We start from the raw sequence: 17,918 nt of genomic DNA on the forward strand, positions 1-17,918 counted from the left end.
GGGATTGGTGGGAGAGAACTGAAACAGCAAATTTGAGAAGAACTTGTCATTTGAGATAAAAACAGTTCAATAAATAAAGGGGAAAAAGAAAATAAACCACAACCAAGTGAGCCATAGGCAATTACTCTGCCATGTCCCACACGCAAACAATGCCCAGCCACTCTCCGATCAACAATTACTTTGGCAATAACCCTCCCAGTTTAAGTACAGAGCATATTGCTGTATGTCATGGGTTATATCTGATCAGTTGGAGTCAGTTGTCCTAACTGTGTCACTTCTGAGCCTCTCATCCTCCACCAGTGTACTTGAATGAGGGGGCAGTGTGAGAAACTAAGGAGGCCTTGGTGCTGTGCAAGCACAGTTCAGCAGTAGCTAAAGCATGCATTATCAACACTGTTTTGGCCACAATATACAACAGAGAGCCATGACCAACACTAATGTCAATGTTCTTTCACAGAACCACAGAGTCATTTAGGGTGGATAAGACTTTAAGGGCAATGAGTTCAACCTCTGACTGATCACCACCATGTCAACTAGATCACGGCATTACCTATGTCCAGCTGTTTCTTAACACTCTGGGGAAAGTGACTCCACCACCTGCCTGAGCAATCTGCTCCACTGCTTTAATAACCCTTCCATGAAGAAATTCCTTCTGAGGTCCAGCCTGAATGTCCCCTGGTGTGGTTTGAGACTGTGTCCTCTCATCCTGTCCCTGGTTACCTCAGAGAAGAAGCCAACCCCCACCTTACTACAACCTCCTTTCACAAAGTAGTAGAGAGCAGTAAGGTCTCCCCTGAGCTTCCTTTTCTCCAGGCTAACTTACTCCCACCCTCAGCAGCTCCTTGTAGGACTTACCCTCTAGACCCTTCACCAGCTCTGCTGCCCCTCTCTGGACATGTTCCAGCACCTCAATGTCTTTCTTGAAGTGAGGGGCCCAGAACTGGAAACAGAACTCCAGGTGCAGCCTCACCAGGGCCAAGTGCAGGGAGAAAATGACTTCCCTAGTCCTGCTGGCCACACTATTCTTGACATGAGACAGGATGCCATTGGCCTTCTTGGCCACCTGGCCACCCCGATGGTACATGTTTAGCTGGCTTTCAGCCAGTATCCCCAGGTGCTTTTCCCTGGGCCACTTTCCAGTCACTCTGTCCCAAGCCTGTGGCGCTGCACGGGGCTTTTGTAACTGAAGTTCAGGACTTGGCACCTGGCCTGACTGAACCTCACGGCTGGCCTCAGCCCACCAATCCATCTTGTCCAGACCCCTCTGCAGAGCCTCCCTGCCCTTCAGTAGATCAACATGCACCCAGCTTGGCATCATCCACAAATGTACCTACCCTACACTCAATTACCTCACGCAAACCATCAATAAAAATATTAAACAGGACTGGGCCTAACACTGAGCCCTGGCAACACCACTAGTGACCAGGTGCCAACTGGATGCAGCACCATTCATCATCACTTTCTGGGCCTGGCCATCCAGTCAGTTTTCCAGCCCAGGGAAGAGTGCACCTGTTCAAGATGTAGGCTGTCAGCCTGTACAGGAGAATGCCATGGGAGACAGTATTAAGGGCTTTGCTGAAGTCCATGTAGACAACATCCACAGTCTTTCCTTCGCCCATTAAGCAAGTCAGCTGGTCAAAAATGGAGATCAGGTTGGTCAAGCAGGACTTACCTTTCCTAAACCACTGCTGCCTGGGCCTGATCCCTTGGTTCTGTATGTGCCCTGTGATCACACACAAGATGATACGTTCATAACTGTGCTGGGCACCAAGGTCAGGCTGAAAGGCCTGTAGTTCCTTGGAACTTCTTTACAACCCTTCTTGTGGGTGGGTGTCACATTGGCCAGCCTCCATTCATGTCATCTCCCGGGTGAGCCAGGACTGATGACAAATGATGGAGACCAGCTTAGCGAGCTCTTCTGCCAGCTCCCTCAGTACATTTGGATGAATCCCACCCTGTCCCACAGACTTGTAAGTGTATAAGTGGCAGAGCTGGTCACTAACTACTTTGTTCTGGATTACAGTGTGTCTATTCTGCATTTTGTCCCTATCTATCAGTTCAGAGGGCTGTTTGCCTTTACTGTTGAAGACTGAGGCAAAGCAGGCATTAAGTATCTCAACCTTTTCCTCATCCTTGGCGATGCTTCCCCCCAGGTTCAATAAAGAATGGAGATTTTCCTTGGCCTTCCTTCTGTTCTTAATGTATTTATAAAAATACTTTTTATGATCTTTTACAGTAGTAGCTGGATTGAGTTCTGGTTGGGATTTCACCTTTCTAAATGTTTTTTTACATGAGCTAGCATCATTGTATTCCTCCTGAGTTGCCTGCCCCTTCTTCCAAAGGCCATAAACCCCTTTTTTCTCTGAATTCCTGCAAAAACTCCATGTTACACCAGGCCACTTTTCTTTCCTGACATCTCACCTTTTGGCAAATAGGGAAGGTCTGCTCCTCTGACTTTTAAGATTATTTAAAGTATGTCCAGCCTTCCTGGACCCCTTTATTATTAAGAACTGAACACCATAAATTCATGGCCATTGAGCCTGCTCTGTTATTGTTACATTCTGTACTTAGGTATTTTATCTCTCATTCTTTATCTCTGTTTCACAAGATTTGTATTGTCAGTTATTGTATATTCTGATACATGCTTTTCATCCACATTGACATCAATTTGTATCAGATGGAGAGATCTTAGGTGCTTGAGCACCCTCCTTTTACTTAAAATTCACACTTCTGGGTAATGAATGCACAAATGAAACAGAAAACAAAATCCTCTCAAAAAATATTTTGCATGAGTTTTACTGATATCACACCTAAGCAGAAATGAAAAATAAACTATGAATACAAGAATGCAAATCTAGAGTTTCATGCTTAGACCTCCTTGGCAGGAAAAGAAGTCCTGGAAGCCTTTGGAGATCCCAAGATCAGTTTAGGGGAATCCTTTTAGGGAAGAATTTATTTCATGCAAGGAAGATACTGACAAATGCAAAGATCCTAAATTGTTGTAACACCAAAAAGAGGAGCAATACAGTGATGTGCATACAGGTCATGGATGGATCTTCACTGTGGCTAGCACAGGTCTTTCTTGTGAGAACATTTTGCTGTGTTTTATAAACAAAGATAAAGTCTGGATGTTTTTCAAACAGTGTCTCGAGACTTGGACAGTTCAGGCCTGGCCAATTAGGCCTAGGGGGAGGTTTCTGGCTGATCAATCTGGGCGACCTCTGAAAAGTCTATATATATATGGAAATCAAAATAATAAACGCTCTTTCTTGCCACACTGAGAACTGGGGTCCTTTTCTGTGCTAGTGGCTCAACAGCGACATCTCACCTATGCTACATACTCAATTTTTAATAGTGGATGTCTGATGAGACAACATTATAAAGAAAGGAAGATTATGTAACTCTGGATCTGCACCATATTCCAGCTCAGAGACACACTTCCCACCAATCTTGAATTCTGAGTGCAATTTCAACTGCATTGGGCAAGGCATGTACTGTGCTTCATCCTAAATTTCATTTGATGCTATTCAGCATTGAACAGACCTCCCACTTCTCCTTAAAGATGCATTTCAAAGATGAATGAGGAAATTGTTGAAGTAAATTCAAGTCCCACTCTTATCTGTGTTGATAATTGCTTTTTAAAGAAACTTAATGATTCAGCAAGAGCAAAGTTTCCTTTTAATTGGAAAAAGGATTTCAGCATAAGAAGTCTAATTCTCACACACTCACTACACTGCAGAACAAGTTAGCAGCTGTTCATTGGGTATTCATGGAGTCTTAAGAAGACTTAAGTGTAGGGATGTAAGTTTGGGCTGAAATCAGAAGTAACACATACCTTCTTATTACACTGTGTTAGCCACTCCTTGACAAAGCTAGCCAACAGCCTCACCATCACACATTCTGGGTAAGTAAACAAGCCATAGTATCTACCTCAGTTTTCTAACATCAGAGATTTGATGATTGCTTTGAGTCTGTATAGCAATACAAGTAATTCTTTAAAGCAAGTTAAACATATACTCATCAGTGCAATCTATATGTGTGGTAACCATTCCTTTACTTCTACGTCTGAATTTCTCTATCTTGATTATTTTCCTTCAGGAAAAAAAAAAGACAATTTTTCTTCCAAGAGAGAAATCTGACTTTGTTAAAGTGTCCAAGACAATAATCTGATCATATCCTTCAGAAAAATTACAGAATAACAGAAATGTAAATTAAGGATATAAAAATAAACCTGCCAACAGCAGTAATCTCACAAATGCTTTTTTTTTCATTTGTTAAAAAGCAACATCTGAAATTTTCTTATAAAAACCCCCTAGGAATGCCATAAAGACATTAGTTGCTATTATAACTTTACAAAGTTCAACCTTTACTAATATGGTATTTATAAGAAAGCTTCAATTTAAAAGCTTTTGACACAGGATTCACACCAGTTTTATCAAACCTGTAATTAGAGGTCTGCCTTGATGCCACAAACATTAGAGAGGTAATCAATGCTATACTTGTGCTGGCTGAAAAGTCTCAATGAACCACATTTTGCACTGCCTTTGACTGTGCTGAATAACTGTGAAATCATCTAGCAAAATCAATAACCACATATGCAATGTGGATTCACTCTTTAACCTTCTCCAATACCTAAAACGTCTGAAAAGGGGCAAGTACAGAAAAAATGTATTTGTGCTCTCAAATTCTATTCAGCTGTAGTCCTGTATGTACACATGCAAGCAACTTGAAACTGGTCTATCATTTTACCACATCTAAAATAGCCTACTGTAGCTGTAAATTCTCCCCTGCTAAATTCAAAACCTCAAAATACAGACATATACTTGGAAGAAAATACCTACTCTGGAAAAAGACCATCTGAAAAAAGCCTTTCACTTATAACTCTCAGTAGAAAAGAATTCAGAAAAGTTTGTATCCCTCCTATTGTTGACTTTGAATTGTAAGGGAACATCTGAGTCATTGTGATCAGTAATTTACATAAAAGCACTAGAAGCAGTTGCATAATGCTTCAGAACTTAATTTTATTTGTGAGCTCATTGTCTGGTACTTCAGTAATTAGAAACAGAAAAAAGGCTTTCCTTAAGTGTTGTGGTTAAATGTTTTGAGACCATGAGATTCTTATACATCACCAAAAAGAAGACCAGTGTCTCTCAAAAACCAGTTACACAGTAAACAATATGGCTCAGTGACTGACACCAGGGTATAGAAAACAGACTATTTTTTCATCTTTCAACTGGAATTCTAGCTGAATTTGTTTTTTGTTTATTCCTCTGTTTCACTTCTCTCACTTTCAATGACTACTCAAAGAACTGTCTTTCCTATGGCTCTCAAAAGTTATAAATCGTACCCCTTATGGTCTTCAGACAGGACTATGTAACACAGTTTGATAACATCATGAATAGATTATAAGATTTTAACAAAAAGACAGCATTTGCCAGTCTGACAAAACTTTCATGATGAGATTTTCCACTATTGAAGCTGGAACCTGGATCAAAATGCTACTTAATCAAAGCTTTAGTCCAGTGAATTTCTTCATGTCTTGTCTATATGAAGTGCTGTCATCAAGGCATGATCAGTGGTGAGGGCACCTGTCATAGGTAGGAGCACTGACTTAACAGAGACTGCCTTTCCTCAAGCCTGGCTAATTGTCCTCAGCTTCCAGCAATGTTAAGATCCCACTTACTTTCAGAAAACTTCAAATGAACAGACATTTTATTCTGAAACATGAGGACATGAGAACTTCAAAAAAAAATCAACAGTTAGTTTGTTTTCTGTTCTGTTTTAATGCATACCTCATCTCTTCCCACAGTTTAAAAACCTGTTTTACATTAAAAGAAAAACATTATCAAATGCATTTTGATATAGTAAGGATTCATACTTCACATTTTCACAACATTTTCCTTTCAAGAAAAGAAAGTTTTCTGCTGAAAGATTCTACACATATGCCTTCAGTTCTACCCTGAGAGAGAAGTAATGAAGTATGTATGATGCCTGTCCCTGAGGCATGGCAACCTGAATGACAAGCATGTTGTAGAAGAGCACACAGAGACTCTAAGTAAACAGTTAAAACAGAAAGTGAAGAAAAAATTGTGCCACATGAATCTGTAAGATTAATATGCTTCATCACAGTACAATTCTGCAAGAGGCAAAGTTTATCTCCCTTATTTTTACAATGTTACACTGGAACCTTTAACTACTGGCAATCAACAACTATTGGCAAGATCTAATATCTCATGGAGTTAACATATTCTCCTTTCTAACTGATGTTAACTCTCATGGAGTTAACATCATTTCCCTAGGCACTTGGTTGTGTCATGATTTGGTTCTGACCAGAGAAGGTTAATTTCTGCAGCAGCCAGGAGGGATGGAGCCAGGACCTGGGGTTATTTGTTACCACCTGGAGTCGAAGGGGAGAAGGGTTTTGTTCAAAGGGGTGTTGTTTGCCTGATTTTTTGCAGGAATGTGTGGTCAGGTGCTGGGTTTCAAGGTGAGCAATTGTGTGTGAATTGTTCACCTATATTGCACACTCCGTCATTACTGTTGTTGCTGTTGGTCATCTTATTTTACTGCTGTTCCCAGTAAATTGTTCTTATCTCAACCAATGATCTTCACCTTTTATGCCTCTACTTCTCATTTCCAGCCCACTGTAGGGGAGCAGGAAAAAGTGAAAGGAGTGACACATGGTCTATACTATTTAGTGGGAACAGCAAATTGGGGAATACCATTTCTAAACCATGTCAGGTCACTAGATCTAATTAACTTGGAGATTAGTGGATGAATCATTAACAACACTCCTTGTAAAAAGTGGCATCTCAGTCAGTAAGCTGAAAGACTGAATTTATTTCACTACTAACATCTGCTAAAATTGCATCACAATAGGATGTGGCTGTAACAGCAGTGAGTTTAGAATCAGAATAGGACCAAAACATGATAAATCAGATTGCAGTCACTGACTGCTACACCAATGACCTCTGTCTGATTGGCTCACACCCTGGTTTTCACAAATGAACATGTCACTATTTAGAGAAAACAATCCAAATCATGCAGTTGCCTAAGAATAAATATAATAAAAGTCCATTACATTTGCAGTGATGCTGAGATATGCTAGACACCTGACATTTAGTCACTGGTACCAGGTTTCAACAATAGCACACACAGTGCAAGAATTTAATTCTATTGATGTGAAATACATATATTAAGTTAATTCTCTAGCCTAAATTATATGGAAATATCCCATTAAGCAGTATTTCTATGCTATCAGAGATGGTTTTCTGGCATCAAACAGACCACACTCTGCCAGTTGATAACATCACTTCATGCTTTTGTTTTTAAGCCTCCAGAGGTCAGAGAACGTCAAGTTAAAAAGTCAGGGTACAGAAAAAAAGCAAACACAATTGAGATTCCCTCTGAAAAAAAAAAACCCTTACCTAAGAGCTGATAACTACTCCAACTGAAAGCACAAGACGGTGCAGCAGTGCTTTACAGTTTATGTTCCCTTCAATTTTGTCTGCAGCACACAATACAGCAAATTCCAAACCAAAAGCAACAGGTGCATACCAGCACTCAAAATGCATAGCCTGCACAGAATGACACTCCCAGTTGTCAGCACTTCTTTCTATCACAGTGCTGCTGTGGGAACCTTTTGAGATGATCTTCAAAGCCACCAATGAGAGATTTCAGGCTCCCTGTGTTTGCTGTGCTCAGTTCTTCAGGTGCGTCTGCACTGAATAGTGTCACAGCAGTCAACGAAGCTTTTCAATTTTCTTCTGTTGACTATCCAGCAGGAAACAGAAGCTGATGTGCCTGTCAAATATCTGGCATCCAATAAGATTAAATCACTCTGGATGTACCACATGCCTTCACCATAAGCAAAGAGTATAAACTAGCAGTTTGTCAGTCTGGGAAGAAAATTAAGGCTTTGGCATTTTTTTGAGCATCTGCAATGATGTGACTGGCAAAGAAAGTAATAGTGAATCATAACAGATACCATGGCAAAAGAATGCCAGCGTATTAGATCAAACAGGACTGAAACTCACCAACTCACTAAGTTTTTGTTTGTAAGAAAAGATGTAAAGTTGTCCCCATATTGTGAAGTTTAGACATATGATATTCTGTTTCTAATAACTTTTGAACAACAAGAATTGTTGTCTCTCAAAAACCTTACACTCATTAAAAAGCAATTTAGGAGGTTATTGAAATAAATTATTTATGTAGTGTGATGCATCATTCAAAAATGTTGAAGAGGCATCCAAAGAGCAACTCAGTATCTCCAAAACAGAAATAATAGCTCACTTTTACTTTTTCTTATGTAAGTTTAATAAGAACTGCATTAAAGTCAACTGGTATTATTTAAAGGAGTTTTTTTAAAGTCCCTCTGTTTCATAAAACCATACCCAATCACTGTTGTAAAACCTAAGTTTTGAAATATCATACCTAAGAAATTTCTTATGAAACAGAAAACGTCATTTTCGTTTAGTTAAAATCAAAAAATACTACAAACACTTCCATATTATTCCTGAGGCTATAGAAATAGCACAGTACCACTTCAGTGATCCCATCTGCACTCTGTGTATGGACCTGTGACTCATAATGCCTGGATTTTTTAAACATAGATGTTAACAAACAGCAGTGGAATAACAGAGAAAGACTAAAGCAGTAAACCAAACAAGATGCTTTGCATAGCAGAAATTACTTCATCCACAGCTGACTGCCTCTGAGCAAAAGGAAACTCTAGTATAGGCCTGTACCATTTACAAGCTTTGTGATTTGCTGGCAGTTTGTAGAAACCAAAGTAAACTTCTGGCAGTACGCCTACATACCATAGTAGTTAAAGAAACTATCATCCCACCCATTTTGACTACAAGTCTTGAAAGATTAGTCTAATGTTTCTTCCTACCCTCCTGTCCTCCTTAGCTATAGAAAATATAATATAAAACTTCCAAAATATAATTTTGGAAAGTGCCACTCTGATGCTCACACTAAAGCAATCTAGTTAATTTTTTCTCACTCCTTTTTGCTCACCAATAAGCATCAGCAACTGAAACTCTTTTTAACTAAAAGTGAAAAGCAAGCACACAGCTCCAATACCCTGATGTTTCACAGCTGCATGCAAAGCTGCCCAGACACCTCTTTATTTTCACAGCAATTCCTTTTGCTCTTTATCTATCCATCCCTTATGGTTGGATTATAAAATGAGGCAGAATAAACTGTATCATCTCGCAAAATGAGACAAATGCATTTGTACGCCAGTGTATTTTTACATCCCATCTTCACTGAAGGACACAAACTGGTATGCAATGTTGTCCAGCTGCTACAGCAGGAAGCAGGAATCAAGCACAGTCATCTACACATCATGAAGTCTTTGTAACACACGGAGTTCAGAATGTCTCCTTGTTGTGTTTAGCCACAACTTGAGTATATAGCGCTAAATGGCCATGTATGCTGGACAAGCTGAATTTCTGCCCCACTTTCTGAAGGTATTTGAGACACAAAAAATATGTACAGGCTGTTAGTAGTGCTTTTCAGTACCTGTGTAGTGATTTAATTCTTGTTGAGTCTAGGAGGAAATGGGAAAAAAAAGCAAGAGCTGCAAAAATTGAAGGTGGTTAGCCGCTGCTTATCATGCTCGGTGTATCTGCCAATTGGAAATACTGAGCCTCTAAGCAGAGGTGAGACTGCCAAGTAATCTTATACTGAAAACATGCTTCATGTATCCTCGGTGTCCAAAAGCTGACTCTACAATGACACTGTATACCTCCTGATAACTCTGTCAAATCTCAGTACAGCACAGCTTCTTGCCCACCTACCACCACATTTCACTGCAGGACCTTGGCGGCTGGGCAGTGAAAGTACTTAAGGGGGAGACAGGGTATGAAAACTAAAATCCCCCCAGCTCTAGCAGAGAAACAAAGCTGTTGAAATTTATATCCCGTATAAAACTTTAACTACAAATAAAACAGAAAGCAGACTTCCATCTCTGGACATGCTTTTGAAGAAAGTAACTTCAGTACTCAGCCAGAAAAAGATTCAGCTGCACAGGTGAAGGTATGTGGCTTCTTGGTGCACCACAAGAAGTCCTTAAAAGTGCATTGAAATTTGCTAGTTTCCAAGCATACCCTTGTCATGCCCCAAGTCCAAGAACAAGAACATCTCCACACACATGAGCCAGGATGTGTCCCCGAAGTGTGTGTAGGGATAGGTGTGTGGTAGATGCTGAAAGGGATGTGCTGTGATGCAGACCGGCAGCTCAGCTGAAGAGTATTTACAGAGGACATGTAACAAAGCCCTGCTCTTCAGCCTGTCCTATTATGATATAACAGCCTTCCCTGCCTTTATGAAGAAGATTTTGACCAGGAGAGGGTTCTCCCATCCAAGCGTAATCCAACGTTGTTCCAACTGGTTTCTGCAGTTAAATACATGTTAAGTTCTGCAGCTGACTCCCAGCTTGCACCTGCTGCATTCTTCTGGAGAAAATTTGTTTGTAGGAAAGAAACAGCACAACCCCCGGAAGCATTTTAGTTGTGTAAAGGACAAGGTTTCATTCCGTGTAGTTTCTTTTCTTCAGGCACAAAGTATTAAATGCTTTCCACAATTAAAAAAAACCCCAACCCAACCCTAACCTCAAGTAAACAAAATGCACAGTCAGCTTATTGATAACTGTTGATAACAACTTCTCCTTTCTCCAAATGATGCAATTCCACAGAAAGGTGTTTCTTTCTGCCAAGTACCTAGTCAAGAAAATGTTACCAGCAAGTTAACTGCTCTCAAATAACCATAGGGCAGAAAGGTGGCCAACTTCCAGAGGTGAGATGTCCTCCCTGATCTTCCCCAAGCCTCAACCAAAGCACATCCAAAGAGCAGAGTTGGAATGAGAAATATCAGAAAGCAGAGCTCTGAAGGGGAAATATGCCATTTACTGAGATATCTCCAACTAGTCAAGTGACACAGATATAATCTGGCAAAATTCCCAGTTCTGCATTTATATGTGCAGTTCTATCAAACTCCACATAAAAAAAAATCTCCATCACTTTAAAAGATACCATTGGAGGGAAAAAAGAAAAGCAACAATCTCCATCAACTTGCCTACTTCTTAAATACAAAAATTCTACAAAGTTCAAGAGAATCAGAAACTATGACAGTTGTCACACATAATAACCCCCCAATAATTCAATGAAATTATAACTATGAAAAGAAAGTCATCCTATATATTCTGCCTCCCAAATGGATTGAACATGGTTCATTCCACGTGCCCAGAACTCTCAGACTAATTTCTATGTGTTTTCAGATAGTTTTAAATGCTTTCAAAAAGGCGTATCTTGTGCGTGGAAAATATAAAAATACGTATTTCATGAAGACTTTAATGCAGACCATTCTGCTTTATGAGGAATCAAGTTTTGTAGAGTTGCATAGACGAATTGGTACTTTCTACCAGATGACTTAGATTGAAAATGTCAAGGGTGTCATAGTGCCTTACTTGTTCTCGTTGCTGGCATCGTATCGAGGCATAGGGTCAAAATCATTTCCATTTACATCAAAACTGGCCTGCGAATCCTGCATCCAACAGAAGAAAAAAACAGTTGCTAATTAATTAGCCATAGGCTCATGCGGCCTATACATTCTTTAGCAGATTCCTACAAACGTGAAATTAAGCTAGCTAATAGTCCTGTGGCTTTATGACAAGTGTGTTTTAGGAAAGCATTATAGGGGAATTAAATATTTTATTTTAATTTTGGAAAACAGAGAAGGATAAAAAATGTTCTGAAAAAGTATAGGTCCAGTGTTAGGGAGGAAATAGAAAATGGTATTTTATTTAATCAGAAAACTACTTTTTGTCTAAGAACCTTTTGAAAGTCAAGAGAGCTCATTCTCAAAACTGGGATTTTGCAATATGTTTTAAGATTCAAGAAATTATCTGCACAACAATAACTGATGTCTTGTTTCAAGAACTAAGAATAATATTATTTTCTTAAGAATATTCTTACAAAATTACAACTTGGAAAGCAACACGAACTGCTCCCCCATTTCCCTGGGAGTATAAATGTTTCAAATACCTGCCAGATATCTTTTTGTTCCCTATTTATCAGGATCCTTACAGCTGAAAATAGTTTCTAGAGTAAAAAGCTGCTAGTTTGTATGGCTTTCATTAATTGATGCAGTAGTGTGTGGTGCATTGACACAGCAAGCAGCAACTTTTAAACTCTTCTTTGTTCAAAACCAGTTACGCATCCACCTCAAATATTCCTATTTGCAGCCACACCACCTATAATCTGAGATACAGAAGGCATTTGTGATCAAACAAGCCATGTGTATTGCTTTCAGGGAATTCCTTGTTGGCGTGACAAAAGGGAGAGAGGAGGTGGTAAGGAAATAAACAGTTGCTTTGAATTCAGTGGAAGGACAGCACTGGAATGAGGTGACATGATACAGTCTGGGCCATTCACTGAGGAGGTAAAATTGTATCTGCTTTATTTAACTAATTTAAGATATTAAAATGAAACATGTGTCATGTGCTAGAATCAAACATACACTGACAATCTGGGCAATTGCCCTCCACTTGTGTGTTTGCACACCCTGCAAGCTGGGTTCCACATGTAGCATGGAAAAGGATACGTATGTAAATATGGCTAATTGAAAATAGGTGGCTTTAAACTGTGGCACCACTGTAGTTTTTAATGGGTTGTTAAAGATGTTTTTGTCACCTTCACCTCTTAATGCTCTACCAAGAAGATAAGATTTTGTCTTGCTGGCAAAAAGCCTGTGTTTACAACTCTTTAACAAGGTCTACATCTGTAATGGGAGTGAACGTACATGCATGCCTTCATCATCACCAGTCCAGCTCAATCCAAATATATTTGCTTGTTTTATTACTCCGTGTAGAAGTATACCTTGCACACTTTATTTCAGACGAATCCTAAGGTCCTCACAGTCAGCTAAGGCCTACTGCCAAAGGATAGGACAAATCACTCCAGCAGAATGTGCTCTGAACAGTTTCAAACTCTGACACTAACACAGGAAGTAGCCCACTAGAGAAGAAGTTTCCCTGTATGTTATCAGTCTCCAAGATAGATTAAACCAGCCATCTAAATGTGGTGAACCACAAGCAAACAGAAACCTTCTGAGGCAACATGAGACAAAGGACACAGAAAACAAAGGACACAGCTCTACCACAAGTTGTGAAGGCACTCAGTAGAGTTAAAAGAGATTTACTAGAAAAAATATTCTACAACAAAATATTCTACACCTGTTTTTAGCTGAGTGAATCACGAAAGGCCATAAATTTTTTTCTTTAATATTGCTTCTAGCAGTAAGATAAATAGCTTTAAAAATTAATGCATGGAAGGATTACCATAAAATTAAAGTCTTCAAGAAAAGTTTCTGTCTCACTGACTGAATGTATTGGTCAAATATGAAAGTGAGCTGCATGTGTTAACTAAAAAGCAGTGTATTCCATTTCTAAATTCTGTGAGTGTGAAGATATTAAATAAAAAAATTGCAGAAGAGACAAAAAAAATCCAGTAATTGGTTCCAGTCCTTGAGAAATTCAGGGCTCAGCTAAAAGAGGCATCCAGATATTAAATATGTTCAGACGAAACACAGTCTTAACTAATACAATACATTATCAGAAACTGCCTCACTTCTTCCCACTAGTGTTAACATTTAAGGAAACACTTGTATGAGTCTTCCTCCTTCCCTTCTCTCTTTCTCCATCTTTCTAGAAGCAGCAATTTTTTTTTTGAGTAATAACAAAGCAGAAAATCTGGACTCTTGTGGACACTCACATAATTCTGCATCAAGTCTGGGTGGTTTCTTTCAATGCCGTCATCCAGGATGGTGACCACAACATTCTTTCCAGTGTAACCTCTCTTCCAAGCACCTACTATATTCATATCTGATTGGCAATGGTGGGTGTTGTCACTGCAATGCTGGGAAGAGAAGAGGAGATAAAGATGTTGGATATTGGAGATTACTGGGCAGTGAGGGGTTGGGATACTATCCTACTTACATTAACATTACCATTTAAAACAGTACATGAGCATATAGATTTGAATAGAAACTATACAACATCAACACCTTTATTTAGACAGAAAACAAATGGAAAAGAAATGCAAATTATGTAAAAACTGCCAGTCCTGCTTATTTCTTTTTCTGATTACTCTTCATGCTAAGCAATACAAAAAGGAAGCATTCAGCTGTACGGAATTTGAAATATTTGATTTTTTTTTCAAAAAAACAAACCATATGTGGATAAAAGTAGACAAATGCCTGTACTGAAATGATCATAAAAAAACCACCTTGCTTTTTAGAGCTTACATGCTGTGTACAATTTCTTGACAAGATGTTTGGAAACTAATCAAGATTCATTTCCATCTACAAAAGAAAGCTTTTGGCAGGTTTTGTGCAGTATCAGCAGGAGATGAGCTGCAGTTAAGAACCTGTAATGAAAACACCACCCTGAAAAACTTGCATCTTAGGGGCTGGGATGAATTGTAGATAGTGCTGACTGAGAGCAGCCTGAGGTACAGCTTTCAGAGCAACCAAGTCCAGTGTCATGGAGAAAGTAAGTTAAATGTACATTAAAACTGAAAGCCTCTTCCTAGACACAAATGCAGTTCATGTGAAGAAATCTGGCTTGCCATGGCAATGAGACACGACCCTCAGGTATTTGTAATGCCCCATTAAAGACTCTCTAATCCACACATGCAGCCCTCCCCTGTGAAATTTGTTCAATGAGCTTCTCTCATCAGTACCACCTTCCTGCAGCTCCGGCAGCCTTGGACAGATCAACAGGCAAAAAAAGAAGAAAGAGGGGGTACAGGGAAAGCTAAAAGCAAAAGGTGGGAGGAGGAAGTAAGAAATTAAAAAAGAAACTTGTATGATAGCAACAGTAGCCATAGAGTATGCTCCATTTCAATCCCTGCCCCACCACCCCACGTCCCCACTTCAGCCTCATGTCTTGTCACTCTACAATTTGTAAGGAGTAAATACGTTTCGAGGGATGCACTCCACCTTAACTTAGTCGCCTCCAGTCAGCACACTGAAGAACCATTAGCAATCCTAAGTGCAAACTAATTTCTATTAAACCATAATTTTCCTCCTCCTTTTTCTCCAGTTTACCACCCAAATCAGAACATTTAAGAGGGGTCATTTGTTATTACTAGAGCAAGACTATATTATTATATATAATATAAAGTCTCTCTCAGTCTCTTTCTCTTGTGCCTGCAAATATCTGTCTAGCCATCCCCACACAAAGGACTTCAGGGACCAGTTCCAAGGAATGTGTAGCTTTTGTTCTCAGTATTGCTTGGAAATGCTCATGCTGCTGGCTTTATGAAACTAATTACAGTGTAAACTTGCCATCTGAATGTAAGGGTTGTACATACGATGATTTCTAACATACAAACAAGATGGTTAAACAAATTTAGTATTTCCAGGTATGTTTGTCTTTCTCAAAATCTTACTAAATTAAGTATCAGAAAATACCTGCAAAAGTTTTTAATCTCATTGTCCACATTTTGCTGATGTAAAGACACAAAGACAGGAAGGTGGAAGCACCAGCCTCTAGCCACAGGGTAAACCCAAGTGTGAGCTACAACAGGCAATCAGGATTCCTGGCTCTGGCCTCCAGTCAGATTTACTGGGCCATTACCCTGTGCCTTTATCCCCTTTTCTGAAATGCCAAATGACCCTTGGCTGCTTTGCTTACTGTCTTGTCCTCTCTTCCTAGGGGATGAGCTTGTTATTTGGCTTTCATGCCAGCCAAACCACACAGGCTGAGCAAGCATATGGGTATTTTAATCCCCATTCCTTTGCAGGCTCTTTGGATCTCCGCCAGAAGGTCACCCTTAATAAGTCCATTGCCCTCACTCGCCTTACTTAAATATTTGCTTTTGTGGTGGTGGCTGAAGGGGCCTTTGCTACGTGCACGGAGACAACCACAAAAGACATCTCTTGCCTCTGATGATTTTCTCAAGAGACATGTGAGGTCAAATTGATAGAGCAAGGGTAAAAGCAGTCATAACTGTGGACCCACTTATAACTTTAGTACACTTATAACTTTAGCATATGTAACATGGACACAAAATGTTAAGGCACCAAAACGGCATCCAAATGGGAGTAGTTCAACAGCAGATGAAGGGTTCAGTTATTATCATTACAATAAAAAACTTCTTCTCATGCCCTATTTATTATTTTATCTGGGTTTTTTCACCTCGGTTCCCTGCTCTCCTTTCTTCTATCCAATTATTTATTTATTTGCTTATGTTTATTTTTTTAAAATCTGTCCTGTTTCTAGCTTTGTTTTTCTCTTCCAGGACTATCTTTTACTGCTGAAATTCCAGTTTTGTTTAATTCAACATCTGATCTAAGATCCTGTGCTCTAATCACAAATTAGACTTTCCCCCACATTCGTGTCTGATTTTGTCCAAATAAATCAGAATGGGCATTTTCCTCTTGAAGCAGTCTGATCTGTCTTTATTCAAGAACATTTTAAATCTTGGAGTGCAATTACTCTGCAAGTACTATCTATGGCATATGTTATATGTTATATGGTATCTGGTATATGGTATAGTTACACCACTCCACACTGAACAACATCTAATATGCCACCTGTTCCTTGGCTTCATTTATACTCCTTTTCCTGTCCCTTAGGACTGGTTTGGGCTGGGATGATAGAGTCAATTCTCTTCACAGTGGCTAGTATGGGGCTATGTTTTGGATTTGTGATGAACAGAGTTTGGATACAACAGGGATGTTTTAGTTACTACGTAACAGTGCTTACCCAGAGCCCAAGCCTTTTTTTCTCTCCACATCACTCCCTCAGTGAGGAGGCTGGGAATGGGAAAGAAGTTGGGAGAGGACACAGCTGGGACACAGGTGACCTCAACTGACCAAAGAGATATTCCACACCATAGGGTGCCATGCTCCGTACTTAGAGCTGGGGGAAGGGGAAAATGTTCCAAATGATGGTATTTCTCTTCCCAAGTCATTTTTTACACTTTGGAGCCCTGCTTCCTGGAGATGGCTGAACACCTGGGAAATGGTGAATGAATTCCCTGCTTTATTTTACTAGTGAGTGCAGCTTTAGCTTTCCCTATTTAATTATTTTAATCTCAATGCACATGTTTTCTTGCTTTTACCCTTCTGATTCTCTCCCTTATCCCACTGGTGGGAGAGGGAGTAAGCAGCTACGTGGTGCTTAGCTGCTGGATTGGGTTAAAATTCCTCTTTCCTTCAACAAATATTTTCTGTGAGGAAATTTCCTGGTCTCCATTCCCTAATTTATCCTTAACCACGTGCTGCTTCTCTACCACCAATCCAAATTACATTGTCAGGTTTTAATTTGGAAGCAGTGTTTCAATTTACAGTGTTACCCAAATAAAGAACTATTAAACATCTGCCATGACAATCGAAGTTATGCGATCCAGAGTGACTGAATTTTGTATCAATGGGCAAGTACTCAATTTTATGGTTCATTTTCCATCTATTTTCTCTGTTCCTTCTTTTTGGAATAAAATCAACATTTGCCATGATCATGTACAAATACAGTGGTTAGAATTTTTCATTAAACCTGTCAATCTTTGAACTGTTGTTTTCTGAGTTTTAAAGAGAACAGTACAAAATAGACTATTCTACTGAATTTCCTACTCTTAAAATAGATAGATTTATTCAGAAATTTCCTGCATTGGTACCATGACTAGACAACTGCATTAAATCAGCAGTATTTCAACGTACATTGTTTTCATCCATTGCCTGGAGAACACCATCAAAAGGAGTAAACAAACTCTTGCCAGTTATTTAGAGTAATTTTACTGAGATTTTTAAAGGGCATTCAAAGCATGATGTTTTTCTTTGGAAGGTTTAATTTGAAAATGTTAATGATACAACCAATAGCATTTAATAGAAACCATTTGCAAGGTGGA

At 39.3% G+C, this 17,918-nt stretch overlaps 1 protein-coding gene across 4 annotated transcripts in view; it reads right to left on the reverse strand.

Moving 5' to 3' along the window:
* The window catches only part of PCSK5 (proprotein convertase subtilisin/kexin type 5), a 225,291-nt gene that overhangs the window by 143,056 nt on the left and 64,317 nt on the right, over nucleotides 1-17,918 (reverse strand). For all 4 annotated transcript variants that reach the window (XM_085042105.1, XM_085042107.1, XM_085042106.1 and 1 more), the window contains exons 4-5: nucleotides 13,779-13,922; nucleotides 11,474-11,550 (exon numbers count right to left, since the gene is read on the reverse strand). In XM_085042105.1, the coding sequence (XP_084898231.1) occupies nucleotides 11,474-11,550; nucleotides 13,779-13,922 (221 nt within the window). The remainder of the gene's footprint in view (nucleotides 1-11,473; nucleotides 11,551-13,778; nucleotides 13,923-17,918) is intronic.

This window comes from Lichenostomus cassidix, chromosome Z (genome assembly GCF_008360975.1).
Source record: "Lichenostomus cassidix isolate B80296 chromosome Z, HeHo_3.0, whole genome shotgun sequence".
NCBI lineage: Eukaryota > Metazoa > Chordata > Aves > Passeriformes > Meliphagidae > Lichenostomus > Lichenostomus cassidix.